The sequence below is a fragment of the Podarcis liolepis genome, assembly GCF_965112155.1.
Source record: "Podarcis liolepis genome assembly, chromosome: 2".
NCBI lineage: Eukaryota > Metazoa > Chordata > Lepidosauria > Squamata > Lacertidae > Podarcis > Podarcis liolepis.
This window is the reverse complement of record NC_139555.1, coordinates 24070460-24090706: the sequence shown is the minus strand read 5'-3', so window position 1 is coordinate 24090706 and position 20247 is coordinate 24070460. Positions and strand designations below refer to the sequence as shown.

The window sequence follows — 20247 nt, the reverse complement described above, 5'->3', positions numbered from 1 at the left end:
GATAGCCAACACAGTATTTTAAAGACATCTCCCTAGCAGGGAAAAAAAATAAACCCTACAAGACACTCCTTGATGCTCCTTCAATTCCCAATCATACTAATATGGCAGCTGAGCAAAATAATAATAATAATTGTCCTACTGTCCCCACAATGCTTTTAAAGTATAAATGAATAAAAGCAAAAGCCCTCTCTTAAGGAAGGTTTCCCTTCCCTTTTAAAACATCAAATCGTTTTTAAAGATCGTATGAATAGAGGGTTCCTTCGGTGACCTCAAAACTTATGCTAAGATTCAATATTCCATGAGAATTCAAGCTAATTTGAGAAAACTTTTTGGGCATCTTGAAGAGTTTGTGGCGTCTTTCTCTACAGGTAAGAGTGAATAATGCCATGGAAATACAAAGCAATTGAAATATGACTCTTACTGGCATAACTGTTTTTGGGGAAAGCAACAGGGCTGCATCCTGCCTGTGAACGCTTCATCCTTTCGTGCCTACATGGTCATTCCCAGAGAAAAGAAAAAGAAAAGGTTTGGCTTGTAGACTACAATCCTCAGGCCTTACATTTAGGATCTGACAGGAATGCTGGAAGTCAGCTTTGCTGTAGTCAGTTCTTCATGAGTCTCAGATATTCAGAGCAAAACTTTGAAATAAAATGCATTCAAACCGACTACGGTCTGACAGAGTTGTTGCTTTTCAGAACAAAAGGAAGGCCTATGCAACTCTCCCCCTTCCTCTTTGGACAAGTAAGGCTGATTAAGAACATGCCATTCAAAACTTGGCCCACAAGGGATGGATGAAATAAAGGTTCCTCACCCCTTTGATCTGGAAAAGGGGGCGTTTCCTTTTCATGTGTAATAGAACCATAGAACTGTAGCTTTGGAAGGGATCCTGAGCATCATCTAGTCCAACCCTTTGAAATGCAGAAATATGCAGCTGCCCCAAACAGGGATCGAACCTGCAACCTTGGCATTATTAGCACCAGGCTCTAACCAGCTGAGCTATCAAGGCTCTAAAGCAATGGAGGCAATCTAGCTATGCAAACTGCAATGCTCATTCCCATTTCACTGATTAGGAGAAGAGACTCCAGTAGGTTTAGGACACATTATTATTTGAACGGGGGTTGGAATGGATAAAACTGACCAACTAAACGAAATATAGTTGAGTACCACTGCATTCTGAAGTCGAGTGCTAAAACATTTCACAAACTCAAATGGGGCAAATCATCTCATGTACTAATTAATCTGAACATTCTAACATGTAGCAGCATAGAAGTTTGTACCAAATTAGCATGTTGAATGTAGAAATAATTGTTTCTCAAACACAATAAATTATCTTGCTCAATAACTACTAGGGTGCCATTCCATTGTGTAAGGAAGGTGTTGAGATGTATAGCTCTGAGCATCCCTTTCACCAGCTGACACCATCACTCATAAAAGATACTGGCTTCCACAAGACTGACTGAAAACCAACAACATACATTAGCATATAAAGTATCACTGAGCTGAACTAAAGATGCACCATATTTTTCGCTCTATAACACGCACCCGACCATAACACGCACGTAGTTTTTAGAGGAGGAAAATCTGTAGGCATGCCACCCATAGGCATTCCCTCCATAACACGCACAGACATTTCCCCTTACTTTTTAGGAGGAAAAAAGTGAGTGTTATGGTGCAAAAAATACGGTATATTGTATTTTTGAAACAACATTGAATTACCTGACAAGCAGGACCAATAATCAAAATGTTGCTCTGTTTTTTTGTTTTTGTTTTAAATGCAGAGTTTGGGTTTATACAGTGGTTCTTTTTGGTGTGTTCATGACAGGCTTTGAAATAGCCACATCATAATTGCCTTCCTTCCACCTCTGCTCATATTAAATAAATAGGATGACTTGAGTCACAGTACTCGCTGAATGAGTTCAGTTGCAGCAGCTGCACAACTCTCTTGCCAGTGAGATGAAGAAACACTGAACACTGGATTGAACAGTAATTTGGCAGATTACTTCAAAGAGAAAATGAAACTTTGGAAGTTGTGTTTAGCAGTTTGTTTGAGGTAGTCAAGGCAAAACAAACAGCTTTAAGCTGAAGCTTCTTTCTGCTTTTAGTTCCTTTCATTAAAAGTGAATGTATCCTATTCCTGAAGAACTATTATCAAATTTGTGAATACTTTCAGTAAACTCATTAACGGACTGTGGAGCTTACTTTTTACATTTAATTAGTTCTCAACAGCATGCCAGACACGGTCCAAAAGTGATGGGGTCCTTGCCTGGATGGCTGACACTGTATGTACTTAGACCCAAAGCAAACCTTCAAAAGAAATGTGTGGTAGGACTCTACCACTCTAAGCTGTATTGCACGGAATGGATTACCATGCAAGAAGCTTCCCACATGTAGGGCTCTGGCTTATTGGAAAGATTCTAGTCTAATCTTCCCTCTAATGTATTGGCTTCTTTGTTGTTGGACAAGAGTCATATATGAAACTCTCTCTCGGTATTGTAAAGTGGTGCAATCTCCATGAGACTATTACGCTTGTCTTCTGAAGGCTTTTAACTGGCTCTAGATTGGTGAAGATGCCAGGAAAGATCAAAGAAGCCGACAAAGGGCAGTGGATGTGTACAACAGAAAAATATTCCAGGTTTAAAGTGGGCTAAAATTGGTTTTAAAGGGACACTTGCTCATAAGCCTGCTCTGAGCAGGAAAACAAGAGGCCCAAAGCAGAAGACTTCTCTGGAGCACAAACCTCTATTGAACAAATCGTCTTCTTTTTAATAAATAAAATCCCTCAAAACAAACAGAAGAATCGCAAATTAGCAAAGATGTGCAAGAGTGACATTTGTGGACTGTGCCTTGGATGTGTAAAAGGAGATTAGAAGGGAGCTTGATACAAATTGTTGTTACAGCCTACAAACTCGCATGTTCTTACAACAGTGTTCATGTGTCATGATGCTTCATGCTAATAAGGTAAAGGTAAAGGGACCCCTGACCATTAGGTCCAGTTGTGGCTTACTCTGGGGTTGCGGCGCTCATCTTGCTTTATTGGCCGAGGGAGCCAGCATACAGCTTCCGGGTCATGTGGCCAGCATGACCAAGCCGCCTCTGGCGAACCAGAGCAGCGCACAGAAATGCCATTTGCCTTCCTGCCAGAGTGGTACCTATTTATCTACTTGCACTTTGACATGCTTTAGAACTGCTAGGTTGGCAGGAGGTATATCTTTAAGCTACAGATTTGTTACAGTTGCTGGAACGCTTTTGCCCTTTGGACTAAAAATCAACACGCTTAAGAACTTCAAGTAAACTTACTTGAAAACAAAACGAGTTATGATCTACATTTATCTGCAAAACCTATACAATTTATGTTTAATTGTCAAGACTGTGACAGAAGTTAAGACCTACTTGAAGTACCAGCAAACATATTCAACGGAGAGGAAATCTTGCCAAACATAGTATGATGCAATAAAAAATATAAATGCAAAAGGGAATATGACACGCAGTTTCAATTAAAGCAATAATGAGAGATGTAAATCTTTTGAATGCATGTTAAACAAAAAGGATAGGCAGCGAAATCATAGCAGGCAGGCTTCACGTGCAAAGAAGTAGGAGAAAGCACCATGTGAAACAGATCTCCCCTTCCTTAGGCCAGTCTTCCCTTCAGATGTTTAGGGAGACAACTCCTATCCTCCCTGACCATGGACCAAACAAGCTGGGATGGATGGCAGCTGTAGTCCTAGGCACCTGCCTGGAGGCCACCAAGTTGAGGAAGGCTGCTTTAGGTTTGACCCAGGGGTTTTATTTATTTATATTATGACTTCTATCAGAGGTCAATGTTCAGAGAACTGTGACTTGACTTATGTACATCCCATTACTGCTAGAGCAACATTTTGTGATTAAAGCTGCACTCCTACGCCTGAGATGAAGCCACACTGAATATTTTGATAATATTGCATCTGAGTAAACATGCATAGGATTTGGCTGCAATTTTAACAAGGTGAGGAGCTAGGTCTTGAGCCTACTGAGAACAATCTTTCTTCTTCTTCTTCTTCTTCTTCTTCTTCTTCTTCTTCTTCTTCTTCTTCTTCTTCCAAAAGTTACAATACAGCATTGTCTTCTGCCATAGTATCACAGAATGATCACCTCAATCCCACATCACGGCCATGTTGGCTCGCCAAATACCCTCAATAGTAACCCTATTTCTGACAGCTCAAAACACATCTTATACATTATCTAAATGATCTTTTGTCACAGCACCGTAAAATTAAGTCAATATCACCACCATTGTTCAATAGGGTGGCTCCAGGTGATCAAAGCACTTCAAAAGTAAGAGAATGGCCCATCACCAGAATGGCCAACCATCAAGGATGGTGGAAACCATAGTCCAGCAATACCTGGAGGGCTTCAAGCTCCCCATGAGTGACCCAAGGCCACCTAGTGAGTTCATCACATTGGTTAGGTTCTAACTGGGGATCTCCTCATCCATACCTTGGTCTCTGGAACCACACAGCTCACAGCTAGGAAGGTATACTTTTAATCATTATGCACAATTTGAACTTGATTGATTGACTGATTAGATCTGGATACCGCCCTTCATCCGAAGATCACAGGGCAGTTCACAACATATGGAACCATTTCATTTGACCTTGAATACAAGTCTCCTGTCTTGTCTTCTTGATCTTAGTCGTATCTTGAGACATATATGTTGGAGGAGTTCCTCAGTAGTCAAGGGCAGACTCTGCATATGCTCAGAGGCACTCTCCTTTATCATTGCCTCACATGCCCTCAGCAGTACTTGTATGGTATTTGTATAAAACTTTGGCTGTGGGGGTGGCATTGCTCATGTTCTTATGTGATCCCATTTAAGTGTGGTAAAGAACTGTTCTAAATGTGTGATTTCCCACCCCGCCTTCCTGTGTGCATTTTAAAAACCGTGTGGTATTTGAGCTTTTTCAGAATAAATCATCCATTCACTCAGGGTGGGGCTTTTGGGGGGGGTTTTTTGGATCTAATAAAACATTAAATAAAATGTGTTTGAGTTTGCTTAACATATGGTACACATTTTCTTGAGAAGAAACAAAACACCAGAACAGCTCAGTGTTTTCATTTTCAGGCATTCAGAAAATAAGTGCTGTGTTTTATGAATCTGGAAATTTTGTGGATCTTATGGACTGAAAGGTATCACCTACCTAGGGAGGCTAAAGTAATAGCAAAACTCACACCTCTGTGCAAGAAGTCAAACAGTTGGTTATGTAACAGTGGGATGGTGATGAAAGGCCCCAGAGAATATCAGCCAAAGGTCTTAGTTTGGGTTGGGACATCACCTTGGTTAGGCTGCAACTTTCACAGTATCACATCGCTCTACTGAAGGGGGAAAGGTATGATTCCTGAAGTTACTACATTTCTAAAGTATTAACAAGTATTAATATTGGCACAAGTGGCTTCTCTGCTGCCTATTGAGTATCCAGCTCTTTTAAAAGTCTCAAAATTATTTTTTAAATTGTATTAGCTATATATAAAGGTATTGTATATGAAATAAAACTCAGCAAATATATAAAAGACACTGAATCCCGCCCCCCCCATCCTTATCTAAGGGAAGGAGTACATATTCAAAATAATCAGGTAATGCAGTTTGTCTGGGACTGCACCACTTCATAATGCAAGATATTTGAATGTTTCTCCATGACAGGGGGGAACCCAAACATCACACACACACACACACACACGACTCCTTGCCTATAGAAACTAGATTGCCCAGGATTAGAGCATAAACTTGGAGATTTTTTTACTCAGTCATGCAATTCCCCCACCTGCTTTCTGAAGGGGTATGACCCAAGGGCTGCACCATGTGATTTGTCTGAACATGTAGCCTGTCTCCAAGAAAACGTATTATTTTAGTGACTGCTGGTCTTTTCTTTCTAAAACCAGATCACCCACCTGGAAAATCCTCTGTTTGTAGTTAAGCACTTACAGTTTATATAATTCATAACTGCCAAAGAGAAGCAGCCAAGCAAACCTTAGGAAGCAATATGCTACATAACAGCAGCATTCTTGCGATTACGTGAGTTGGAGAGGAATAAAAGTCATCACTCAACACCATGGCATAGCTGTGGTCAGAAAACACTTGCTACTTGACTATTCTGCCAGTGTAAAGAATCCTTCATTGCCTCTGCAGGGATCTTACTGCCAATGAGCTCCTTCTCCTGAAAGAAAATATATTGGTGGCTGAAGGTCTTCTATCATGAGATGACAGATGTGTTGCACAGTATGTTTCACAATATGCATCCCTCCTCAAGAAATGAAGGAGGGAGCCTCCATAATACCCTTGGAATACCCCCCCCAAACAATATGACCTAGGCAGCCAAAGAACAGTTGCAGAGTTTTACCATAAGAACCTAGGGTTCTACATTTGCTACTGGTGTTGAGTTGGGGATTGTGTTATTTAAGTTTTTCATATGGCCTCCCCCAAAAGGCTCAGATTATTTCCAAGCAGCCAATCTGTACCAGTATATATTCATTATTAACTATTCACTAGCTCTCAAACTATGTTATCAGTGAAGATAAGCACCTAGAATAGCAGGGTGGTTGGCAGGAAAGAGAGCCATTTCACTTCTCCTAGAGGTAATGAGTTCCGTCCCTCTGTCTTTCTTAGCCACTCTGGGGTAACTGATCTGACAAGAGCATAGGTCAGGGGTGAATTACAACTCTCATCAGCCACAGCAAGCATTGGATGATGGAGGTTGTCATTCAGCAATATCTGGAGGGCAAAAGATTCCCCACACCTCTCATAGGACAGTAAGAGACAGGAATGATTGAATGAATGAATGAATGAATCAATCAAACAAACAAACAAACAAACAAACAAACAGTTCCTTACATGGACAGTTCCTAAACAAATTCAGAATTAAATGCCCATGTATATAAGATCATAGTAGGCAAGGGTATGATCCACCCTCACAACCTGCAGAATGCTCTTGGTGGAGGTAGCTTGTACTTCTTTGCAAAGCATGGAAGGCAATGTTTGGGTGCCTGGTTGGGGTACCGTGAGAGATCTACAGACTCCAAATATGGATTCCCATCTAACAAAGAGCTGTTGTGCAGGAGGGAGCAGATCAGGTATTGGAAACCTGTGTCGTCCCCCCCATGTTCTTGCACTACAACTCCATTCACCCTTGACCATTAGCCATGCTAGGTGGAGCAGATGGGAGTTGGGAATCCAACAGCATATGGAGGGGTCACAGGTTCCTGACCCGTGAACAGAACATGGCCCAGTTCTTTCCCAGTACAGTGGTACCTTGGGTTATAGACGCTTCAGGTTACAGACTCCACTAACCCAGAAATAGTACCTTGGGTTAAAAACTCTGCTTCAGGATGAGAACAGAAATTGTGCAGCAGCAGCGGGAGGCCCCATTAGCTAAAGTGGTACCTCAGGTTAAGAACAGTTTCAAGTTAAGAAACTGTTCTGAAGGCGAGAGTTAAATAAATTACTTATGCTCTCATGTTATAAGTCCCCTTCTTGGAAAAGGACAGGGTATCAATTTAACTCTCACCTTCAGTCCGACATATCATACTGTTCTTCAATGCTTCTCACAGGGTACAGCTGGGGGGGGGGTGTGACTTTAACAATTTCAGCTAAAATTCCACAGTTGCAGAGAATTTAAAATAGACATTCGCTAAAATAAAAACCTGAAAAATATTCTTAATCACTTTCTTAATCATGCGCTACAACCCCTTGTCAACCAATATCATTTCCATCTATATACACGGGAACCTAAAGTCAAGATGCATTACTTGCTCAAGGTCAAAATAAGCAGAGACGCCATAGAAAATCCTTGGCTGGTCACTATAGGAGGAACTGAGGCTTCATCGGAGAAGAACCAACAAGCAAGTAAACTTGAGAGTGAAATGGTGGCTCAGAATTATAACCAATAAAAGTCATACACTGTTTATTGGCTCAATTAAAACAGGATTGAAATAAAGCCCAGTGAAACTTTTTAGGATCAAAGTATAATTTTAAGAAGTGGCCTGTTGGAGAATAAATTATGTCCCAACCAGCTGCAAGTATCATAGAATCCTGGCCTCCTTCCCGTCCCACTACAAAAAAAGGAGAAAACCCTACATAGCTCCCATACTTTGTTTGTAGCAGATTTGGTTATTTAGATACATATTAATTTCAGTTAATAGCTTACTTTTTCTGCATTCACTTCGGACTTGATCTTTTGTTCCTGCCTAAGACATTACTGATTGTCCACTTCTGCTATGGCTGAAGTTGTGCTGTGCAAGCTTTGAGTAGGGCTGCAGACATTAACTTTAAAACACACCACCACCAAATAGTCATTATTAGCAGAAATACCAGCTTGGAATTTACAGTCTGCATTGCAGCGTTTATGCTACTAATGTAGGGGTAAAGATCCTTGTTTTTTCTCGATATTTACTCCAGACAGTTTATATATTGCTTGATTGTAAAAACGACGACAACCCTGCTTCCAACACTTCAGTTTTTTTGCTAATGTACCCTGCAGCAAATCAGCGCTGCAAATATATTGCTGGTTAACAATAGAATTTTTGTCTCCTCTGTTAGCATATGTATGAGGCTTTCTGTAAGAGTTACCCCATCGGTTGAGAAATTCAGCACTACTTCATTAGACAGCTAAAATATTGTTCCTGATGAAGAGCTATCAGGAACCTACCACACTTCTTGTCTACTGATGCCCATTTTTGCATTTGTGTTTCCATTACCACATTTTTTCTTTACTGAATAGCCCAGCTCAGGCAGCCCCATTCTAAACTATTGCAAATAATTCTGCCCCATGAAAGGAGACAAATCCTTCAATTGTTTCTATGGTTCTGCAAAATGATTCATTGTGTAAAAAGAAAAGCTGTATCTTCCAACGTGTCCTTTCTTAATAAGGAAAATAAATAACTGAAATTGCAGAACATCTCATCAATGCTGGAACACTGGCACAGTCACTTAATATTCTTATCAAAATTTTACTCTCTTCCTTTTAAGCAAGTTTACTCAGTGCCTTTCAACTTTGTTTACATGCCTTTTCTATCTCCCTTATCCCCTCTTTCCACTTCCTATTTCCAGCTGCTCAAATCACGTTAACTATCTGTTCTTTGCCACGGCAGCTGCACGCTCACCTTTGTACTTTTCTGAGACTGTGCCTGATTATCAAGGTTCACTTCTTTGTAGCTACCATTTACCTCTGTTGGCCTCTTTGGCAATGTTCTGCTTGTACAAGAACTCTCTACCCACTTTGGTATCTTTCCACTTAGATAAAAGGACTGGAAAAAAGGGCTTAGAAAATGATCCTAGCCCTCATTTCCCGTGTTTGGTGATTCTGCTATATACATTCGTTGCAGATTGTGAAATCAAATTGTCCCTGTTGCTACAAAGACAAGCCACTAGTCTCTTGTGTGCTGTTGCTTAACACCAGAGCAGTACACAACAAGACCTCACTCATCCTGGGTGCTGATCTGGGTGTGTTTTTCTGAGACTTGGGTGAGTGCGCTGCGCTTGCTCAGATACTTTTGAGCAACACCAAGAGAGGTTGCAAGGGCCAGTATGGGAGTGGAGTGTAGCTGAGATCCATCAACTTCCATCTCCATCACCAGGAAACCCCTATCTTGAAGTGTGTATCTGAAGAAGTGTGTGTGCACACGAAAGCTCATACCAAGAACTAACTTAGTTGGTCTTTAAGGTGCTACTGGAAGGAATTTTTTATTTTGACTATGGCAGACCAACACGGCTACCTATCTGTAATTGAAGCTGGCTGTGAGGGCTTGCACCTGGTGATTGGCCAAAGACCTCCATGCGCATTTGCGCGCGCGCGCACACACACACACACACACACACACACACAGGTTGGGAGCCTCAATGGTGCCTCTCTGGAGGCTTCACCCAGGGCAAAAAAACCCCAGCTAGCCCTCCAATAGCTACAGCGCTGCTAGGGAGGGCTATTACTAGTGTACCATCTACCCTGATGCCCAGTAGCTTCTCTGACTGAGCTGGTAGAAGTAATCTCAGGAGTGTGGTGGAGGAATTAAGAATGATAGCTCTGGTTGATTTCAACATCCATGTTCTGGCTCAAGACTTCATGGCCTCTATGACAACCATGGGGCTGTCTCAAGTTGTCATCTGTCCTTGACTTGGTCTGGAAATGGGATGGTGGTGGATAGGAAAAATTGGATAGTCAACTTAAGGTTCTACTTTCCTTTCTCTTTCATTTTATATAGAGTTGTTACAGAAACAAGTTCTACCCAGTAATACAGAATCACAGTATTCATCTAATGGACAGTACATGGTTTTCACTTATCCATTAGTGATATTGATGTGAACAGTCCCCTTCCCCATTTTCCCTTCATATAATTTCAATCAATTGGGCTGTTTCCAGTGTCTCTAAAGTTTTAACATAGTCTGAGCCCTCTAGCACCTGACAAGACCAATCTTGAGATCAACCAACAAGTAAAAGAATAGAATGTCTCAGAGAAATTTGATACCTACTGTCTAAACCACTAAAACAGGCAGCAAGAGGGTCCATTATAACATAAGCATGATGATTTAACTTATTATATCCATACCTGCAACCAATCACGTTTCCTTTAATAAGAAGATGTGGCAAATGTTCTCTATGATTAGCAACCAAAAGATGCATCACTGTTGTGTGAGAACACATTTATTTAATTGGAATAGACACAGACAAGTTAGGCTGAAGACTGTAAACACCCAATGGTCAAAAAAATAACTTAAGTTAGAATAATAAACATTCAACTGGCAAACTCAGTGTGCCATTGAATCATATTTCTCTTGCAATTATCACTTCTGTTTTCATTTTGCACTTTGGAATGAAATGGAATCAGTATTTTCTAAACAGACTTCACTCTATTTCTAGACAACAACATATTCAAGCCTCCATTTTCTTGTGTTTGAATTTATTTCAAAATAAATATTAAAGAATGTGGAAATGATAGTGGAACTTATACTTATTCTTTTAATAATATTCACAAATTATTTATATTTGATTTTCAGTTTGGGACCAATTATCTTCTATTTAAGATGCTTTGGGGACTTGTCCTAGATTAAATGTCTTCAGAGATATAAAGGTGGAGCTACAGAAGGGAGATCTTAGCGATTGTGTACATTCAGGCAGAGATCCCTTTTTGACTAGTGTCTGTCAAAAGTTTTAGCTGTCAAACTTTCCTTCGGTTTCTAGTTTCAGAAGCCACATTTAGGTCTGGCAATTTTGCTTAGCAATACTGCCTTTTTTAGAGATCCATTCTATTAAATTTAACAGAAGTTTAAAAATATTTCTCACATGCACAGTGGGGAAAGCTAATGCCTTGCATGCTGCTAAGATGAAGGCCAAGCAAAAGTGCATTCATCTGAAGAACAAGTGACAGAATACAATATAGCCATGTCTGTGTAATGAAGCACTAATGGTGTATTCTTCCTAGCAGGGGTGACAGGCATCAGAGAAGCGCGGAGTGAAGCAAGTGCTTAACTGTTTACAGCCCTAAACTTTCCCCTCCCTCACCAATGCTTGTAACCCCACCTGTGTTCTGGACTTACTTTGCAGCACTGAAGGAGGCCACAGGGCCATCATTACACATGGCTGAAGAGTAATGTGTAGTTTGCCCTCTAGTGAACTTGTGAGACATGAGCACAAAGTTAGAGAGTTGCCTCATCTAAAAACAAGGCAAACATGAAGAACCAAGATACCACCCAACAGGAAATAATGAGAAACAGCCTTGTGTTTTTAATTAAAAACACAACAATTTTTTTCATGTCTCATTCATTTGTTTGTTATAGAATCAAAACACAAGAGTTTTCCTTTTAATGAAAAACAGCAGCCATTTAAACCTGCATTTCTCTCACTCAAAACAGACTTGCAAAGGCCCAGGAAATTGCCTTTTGTAATTGTGCCAAGGCAAATTGTGAACCTTTAGAAAATGTGTTATCAAGACAATAATATTTGGTACACTTAGGGGGGAAAGTACTAAGGATGTGCTTTAATTATCATGGCTGTTAATTAGCTGAACTGGAATGGGCTACTATTCTCTCTCTCTCTCTCTCTCTCTCTCTCTCTCTCTCTCTGTGTGTGTGTGTGAGACACACAGTCCATTCTACCATTTCAGGATTCTTCAACTTATTCCCATATCATCCTGCTGTATGTATATTTTTAGCTGTGTATCACTGAGTGATAGACATCAGATGAACTCTCCAGTGATGCATTATGTGAATCAGCAGTTAGAAACTATAGTAGGGAGGGAGAAGGCAGCTAATAGAAGAGCATCTCCCCCAAAATTTGTTTCAAATCCCCATTTTTGTTTTTATTCTCCTCTGTATTTGTCATGGTATTAAGGAACACTTTTTACATGTGCTGATTTACTGACCGATTAGGTGGCATAGGATGCGGTGGCACTGTGGGTTAAACCACAGAGCCTAGGACTTGCCAGTCAGAAGGTCGGTGGTTCGAATCCCCACGATGGGGTGAGCTCCCGTTGCTCGGTCCCTGCTCCTGCCAACTTAGCCGTTCGAAAGCACGTCAAAGTACAAGTAGATAAATAGGTACCACTCTGGCGGGAAGGTAAACGGCGTTTCTGTGTGCTGCTCTGGTTCGCCAGAAGCGGCTTAGTCATGATGGCCACATGACCCGGAAGCTGTACGCCGGCTCCCTCGGCCAATAAAGCGAGATGAGTGCCGCAACCCCAGAGTTGGTCATGACTGGACCTAATGGTCAGGGGTCCCTTTACCTTTACCTAGGTGGCATGTAGATGTACATAGGAAACAACAGTGTGCTGGAAGTACACCCAGTGAGCTGTTGACTAGTGTACCTATTCCCCTCCAGGACAGAGCATGGAGAAAATGGGTTGGATCCAGTGTCAAATCATACTCAGAGCGTACCCATTAACACTAATAGACACGACTGGCTTAGGCCCATTAGTTTCAGTGAGTCTACCATGAGTTGGAGTAGAACACAATGGGTTTGTGGGTATCACATGACTGTTCACATGCAGTTCAACCCATTTCCAGAATGTTGTGTAACTCCTCCAAGAAAGGGTTGATCAGATCGTCAATGGCAGCCAACCTACACTCTCCCCAGTCAACCACAGCAAACCACACAAAGCCACTGACTGATAAAAGCAGCTGGGCTCAATCCATCGGAACACATCACAGCAACTTCTCATTTGTTGTACATGCATATAACCTTATTATCAGCCCCGCTACTTAACTCCCATTTGTTATAAAAACGTGTGGACATTTATGTATAACTAAGAATGACAGAAGGAATTATGAGTTATAGGTAGCAGATAAAGATCAGAAAGATGAAAGGAATGGGGAAATGGGAAGCCTGCATAAAAATTAAAGTCTTGGCAGAATTTTTGGCAACTGTTAAAGGACACCTAGGATTTATTATGTACTACCTTTCAGCCTGTTCTTTCTCCAAGGATCTCAGGGTGGCATACAACTCTATACCATCCCATCATATTATCATGTTAACTTACTGAGATAGGTTACGTTGAGAAATAGTGATAACTACACAGCTGAATGGGTATTTGAACCAAGTTCTCTCGTCCTAGTGTGATACTTTAAACCCCACATAATTCTAGCCCCCTTGCTGTACAAAATGCAAGGATAATAGACTATATGAAGTAGAAGGTAATGAATGATAAACATGAAAGTATAAAAATCAGGAATCAGAGAGTTGGTTAATTTCCTTAAACAATGAACCGCTCCCTCAGAAAACATTTTCTCTCTTTTAAATATGCAAACAGCCACAGCATTACTCATGGAAAAAGAATCTTTCAGATTATCTGATAACTGTTCTTGCAATATAACTATGCAAAGTATACAGAGTTAAGAATGAACAGCAAATATTTTGGCATTGGACCAAAAACTGAAAACTTTACATGTGGGGTTGTAAAGAAAGAAACTTTTTAATTCTCATAACAAGCAAAGGATCCATGGCTAAATATCATGGCTCTAAGAATAAGTATTTCTTTATTCTCTTTTACACTGCAGTATTTCTTGTGTTGCCCAATTCTACATGTCTAATCAGATGTCTAAGTTCAATGTCTTTCCCCCCACTGGTAAGTGTGCACAGTACAACTGCAGCCTGAAAAGCTCAGGATGATATTTCATATGCCCCTTTAAATAAACGTTTTGTTTTTCATCTATATAGCACTTGAAACCCACAAGTCACTTCATCAGGAGTAGGATGCGTGGGGAAAAAGCAGTGTTCCAGTACTTACCTTTTGCATTCCCAAGTCATACTCACTCCTATTTATTCAGCATGTTTTAGCATTATGACCATGAGCAACCCTGGTGTTTAGACTTGAATGTTCCCTTTCCACTTCCCCACCCTTCAAGGGAGAAAAGAGTTTAAAACTTCTGTGAGTTTTTGTTCAAAACTGATGGTCAGAAGCTTTAAACTTCTTTCCCCCATGCATCAAGGAAGGGAAGGCCTCTCACCTGTTGATCCTTGTAACGCTAAATCATGGTTTAACACTACATCTGAATATAACATGTCTCATTTGAAGAAGCACTTAATATACAAGAGAAGAGGGCAAGAGAATGTCATATAGTTAATATGATTTTATCTCTACTTAAAAGTTTTATTTGGTGTGTAAAGGCATCAACCATTTTAGGCACATCCAACTGATGCTCGATCACCAATGCGTGGATCCTTTTGGACCTCAAAGTAGGCAGAATGGGGGAGTAATAGGGGGCGTAAGGGGGTTGGCTGCACTTATACATGCTCTGCCAATACGCATGGAGCTCAAAAACAGAAGCCCTGTGTGAAATGTTTGCCACCTGTATAGGTTTTCTGAAAATGGTTAAATTGCCCACCTGAATAAATACCTAAAAACATATATTACAAATAGTATTGCCATTTACAAATAAATATGTATCATTTGACAGCATAAGGTAGCTGAAATACTGGGTTGAAAGAGACAAAACTACATAAAAACCTGTCCCCAGGGTACAGACAGTTTAATTCTTTTTCTATGAACAAAAACAAATATAAAGCACACTGAAAATTCAGCCAAAAATGTGGTTGCGTCTTCAAGCAAGAAATTGTTTTCCAGTATACGTACAGTCTCCCTGCCCAAGGGCAGAAATCTATCAAGCAACAACATTTTACCTGTTCCTGTGTCTCCAGATCTCTGTGCTGTAACTTCTTTTGAACAGAGCGAACCTGATTGCAGTAGGTTTCAATTTCATCCTGCAAGCCCTGAAAAAATATCAAAACAAAGCAGATATGAACATTCTTAAGATCAGAAAGAAACAAAATGGAATGAATGCAACATCTGAAAGCTTAACTCATGGGTCTTCTGCATTCCGCAATGACAAACAGAGGGGTGGCCTCCATTAGCTTTCTTTTCATTAATTCCTTTCTACAGCAGCACTGATAGCAGTTGTATTTGTTAAAACAAGGCACACTAGTGTCCTTTAGGACTCCTGGCAAGTCATGGGAACAACAACAACAGGCTTCCAGGAGCCTGCAAAGGAGCCTGCTCATTGCTCATTTATATGATCCATGGCTCTGACCTGGTCTCATTTCCCTGTGGGGAGTGGAATGGTAAATTCTGTTCCATGTCCTCATCAGCTGTATTGCAAATTCCTTCCATTGCTTCTAGTTTAAGCATTCATTTCGTATGCACAGAGTTGGGTCTCTGCATGGGTATTGCTCTGGGTTTGCCTCCCTCCAGTCAGAGGGCAACACCAAGAACATCAACTCTCTCACACACAAAAGGTAGGCTCTCCCCAACAATCCAGTGTAACAAGAATCAGAAGTTCAACACTTAGGCACATGCCTGGCATGCAGCAGGTCCTGGGTCCAGTCTCTAAGGCTGGGAGACTATTTTTATCAGAAACCCCTGAGAACTCCTACCAGCCTGTATGGAAAATACTGAGCTAGTTGGAGAAATGGTCCAACTAGATAGAAAGTGGATTCTAGGTTTTCAAAGTAAACAATCTTTTTCAGATGTAAGAGCGAAATGTGTCCTTGATAATCGATTGCGGGAAGCATTCAGTTAGATAAAGGTAAAGGGACCCCTGACCATTAGATCCAGTCGTGGCCGACTCTGGGGATGCGGCGCTCATCTTGCTTTATTGGCCAAGGGAGCCGGCGTACAGCTTCCGGGTCATGTGGCCAGCATGACTAAGCCGCTTCTGGTGAACCAGAGCAGCACATGGAAACACCGTTTACCTTCCCGCCAGAGCGGTTCCTATTTATCTACTTGCACTTTGACGTGCTTTCGAACTGCTAGGTTGGCAGGAGCAGGGACTGAGCAACGGGAGCTCACCGTGTCACGGGGATTCGAACTGCCGACCTTCTGATTGGCAAGTCCTAGGCTCTGTGGTTTAACCCACAGCGCCACCTGTGTCAGTTAGATAGTTGTGTGCAATACACAATGAGACTTTCCTTCCCTCTCTTCCCCAGATTTGTTCCGGAGGGTTGGGAGGACACCCCCCCCCACCAGCAGATTTAGGGGGCACACCAGGGGAAGGGATGGAGGAAAATTCTGTTGCACAAAGAGAAATCCTTCTATGGATGTGCAACTTTGAATGCTGCTCCCTGAGATTAATAATAGAATGTGGAATTTGTAATGAATGTGCAGTTTGCAATGGACTGCATATCCTCTTTGAATTGGACTTAAACCTCTGAACATTACTATCTCATCACTATCTCTGAATTCTATCTCATTGCCCACTAAAAAATGTAGACTGGATAAACCAGAAAACATAGGATGTGATTCATTTAAGTGCTTGTGGCACACTTAGCACTTCCTTCTCAATGAGCAAAACTTTTAATCCTACTGGAAGCAACTAAAATAACTTGCAGTACAAAGATCTAACATCATCCCCTTTCTAACTCTTAGACAATTAACAGAGCAGAGTAGGCTTAAATCTTTTACAGGATAAAATGGCTATCCAGATAAGATAAGAGAAATACTTCTGATAGCCCTTGCATAATTGTTCTGAAGTGATTCCAAGAGTTAACTTGAAAGCATTAATGCTGTAAAGCTTTAACATATTATGATGCCAAAAACCTTAATCGACACCGAGAGAGCTTCAGATGTTAACAATTCCATATTGTTATACATTACATACATACACAGTGTGCCATAATGGAAGTCCACCATAAAACACATGTTGCAACATTTGCTGCCAAAGGAACCAAGGTTAGGGCAGTTAAAAGAAAGGTCTGTAACGCCGTCTTTTGTCCCCACATCCCTTTCATTACATTGGGCAATGAGGTGAAAAGGCTCAGTTGTTGTACCATGCTCTTCTGAAGTTCTGGGTCCGCCAAATTCATACATGCTCCTACTTTTCAACAGCAGTATGACACTGTATCAGTAATTAACAGCATACAAATTACAGCATCTGAACTTTTTAATTATCTGTGTGCTTTGGGTTCCTCCACCCTCTACCAAGTGCTTCCAAAAAGCTAAATTATGGAGTAAAGAATGGGCTTCAAACTTGTTTGAAATTAATTGCCACAAGTTATGCATATTACAGGTCTGATGCAACTAATGAGAGCAGGCTGACTATGCTGAACTCCAGCAAAGTTGCCCCATCGTATGCCTTCAGACTATCCCCTGGGATCATTATCATTCTAAAAAGATAATATGCGTAAATGGGAAAGGAATGAACTTTACATTCCAACTTCCTGGGATTTCTAAATGGTGGCATGGTGTAACTTTTGGCATCGTTGTTGCTCTTCCAGTGGTGCGTTATGATCTGGATTATGGGAATTAAGACTGCTAAGAGATGTGCCAAAAGTAGAACTGGGAATTAAAAGCTGTGGCAAGTATCAGCGGGAAAAGTGTACTTTAACTATACAGAAAGAAGTTTGTGTGCATTCTTATTTTAATCTGCCCAGAGAATAGTTCGGATTTGACAAGTCGTTTTGCTAATCGTTTTGCTAATAATATCCATATTAAAATACATCTTCAAAATAATATCACAATTCACAAATGAGGACACATATGGTTTAACAACTGACAGAAGAATTTTTACGCAGTCTGTTGACATGTCAATTTATTGGCAAATTCAGATTCAATTCAAAATGGCAGCCAGTGTTCAAACATCCACAAAGACTACTGGCCCCACCTTGGGAATCCCATGCAAAGTTTGGTGACGATATCTTGAGAGGCGTCCAAACTCACAGAATACAAGCAAATGGGCAAACCATTTCCCCAAATATATAGATGGTACATTGGTCTTCAGAAAATAGGGTGCTACTTCACATGCAATAGCTTTGTATTTGAAAAAGGAAGGCAGTTGCCCTTCCTATCTGGTCTCTTTAAGGTCACTGTTAGCTAGGAAATTTCCCCCATACATGAAAGAAAGGAGTGCATTTTATTAAAGAAGAGCTACTTGACAGACACCAGAAGACACCTGCAAGATGTAAATTAATCTGGGACATCAATTCTGCCCCAGGATAAAGATGCAGTACCTACAATCTGGTCAGTTTTTCTCCAGTTTGGGAAAGTATGTCATTTACAGTTTCCATCGCTAAAGACCTAATCCCATCACTAAAGACCAGATATACTTTATAAATCAGATTCTTAATAAGAACTATTGGATGCATCACTGACATGCTACATTTTGCAAGCAATTTGAGTTAATGGGCTGGGGAAATACTCTATATTCAAGTGAGAGATTCGGGCTGTGGATATTAATCCAGAAACCTGCATGCCCTCTGCTGCAGTTAATATGCTAGCCTTCCTTTCTTCAAGCAGGATACATTTAAAAATGTAATAAGCAGCACTTGGCAGCTTTTTCTGGAAACACAATATAGCATCTTTTGAAAATTAAATGTAGAATTAAGGTTCAGAAGTCATGATTCAGCAAAAAAGCTTACTGCACTAGTTTCAACTGCTCAATAATACACTAGGCATTTTTTTCAGGGGGAAAACACACCATTCAGGTTCAAACCTCTAAAACCCAAAGCCTACAGATTCCTGTTAAATGACTAGTTGGGATGGACCATACAGTGTCGCTTAAAAATAAAGTCTGATGGAATGATACCAGCACTATGGAATTATGAAAGTGACTGATGTGTTATCCTCAAGGGATAAATAATGACTAAAAGTTACACTGTGCAAGGAACAAGTATTAATCAGATTCTCTCAGCTGCAGAGATGACTTGCATCACTGCTATAAAGATAGCTTTTTATTTCAGCCAAGTTGGCTTTCAAATGACAAGCAAATATGTTTGCTGTTGAAGGTTTACACCATACCTGACCTTGGATGTGCTATGTATTGGCCAGAGAACAAGGAAGTGCAATGTTTTGCTTTCTAGCACAGATATTCCATACTTTGAAAGGCACTTAAAAATGTAAATGAGATAAGCTCTACTCCTGTAACAATGTGAGTGCACTATAGAGTTATGGAAAAAGGCATAATCACTTTGATATATTGATATAAGTGGGGGGAAACCAGATAAATGATAAACCTTTGATTTATTACATTTTCTCTTGCACCTAATACTTTATTATTAAATACAGCATAGAACAATGCCTTGCAGTTATAATACTATCACCAAGGTCAAAACTGGCAGCCATGGTGGGGTGGCTCTTTGGTGGTTTTTTTCCTTGTGAGTATACAGAGGAAAATGGTTTTGTTGGAACTGAGCATCCATGCAACTTTCTCATTGATGATCCTATGACCTACCACTATCAAGGAATCCAGTCTCCACTAAAAGAGATAAACTGTGATGCAGAGCAAGGCTGAGAACAATACAGTGGAACCATGGTTCTCAAACTTAATCTGTTCCGGAAGTCTGTTCGACTCCCAAAACTGTTCGAAAACAGAGGCGCAGCTTCCGATTGGCTGCAGGAGCTTCCTGCACTCAAGCGGAAGCCGCGTCAGATGTTTGGCTTCCGAAAAACCTTCAAAAACTGGAACACTTGCTTCCAGGTTTTCGGTGTCCGGGAGCCGATTTGTTTGACAACTAAGCCGTTAGAGAACCTAGGTTCGACTGCACTTTCACATGAATGGAGCCATTGGTTCTGTTCATTAAGCACGTTTTGTTGGCAAACAATGACGCCAAAAGTAGCTCTCAGAATTTATTTAATGTTTACCACCACATATGGTTAATCACTCAACATGAAGTTACATTTGTAAACTGCTAACCATGGAGATCAACTAGGCTTACTTGGAGCTGTGCATTTCTGGCAGCTGGCACTGGCATGAGATTCTCTACTTAATTAAACTGACCCACTTAAAAATGCTATGGTTTTCCT

General features: G+C 40.7%; 1 protein-coding gene and 1 long non-coding RNA gene across 10 annotated transcripts in view; one reads left to right on the top strand and one right to left on the bottom strand.

The window, feature by feature from the left end:
- Positions 1-20247, bottom strand: part of CEP112 (centrosomal protein 112) — a 210962-nt gene that overhangs the window by 7818 nt on the left and 182897 nt on the right. For all 5 annotated transcript variants that reach the window (XR_014522593.1, XM_083489925.1, XM_083489926.1 and 2 more), the window contains one exon: positions 15135-15224. Coding sequence is in view for 4 of the 5 variants with exons in the window: in XM_083489925.1 (XP_083346051.1) it covers positions 15135-15224 (90 nt within the window). In the remaining variant the exon portion in view is untranslated. The remainder of the gene's footprint in view (positions 1-15134; positions 15225-20247) is intronic.
- Positions 1-20247, top strand: part of LOC310700670 — a 72957-nt gene that overhangs the window by 30460 nt on the left and 22250 nt on the right. The gene's annotated exons all lie outside the window — the stretch shown is intronic.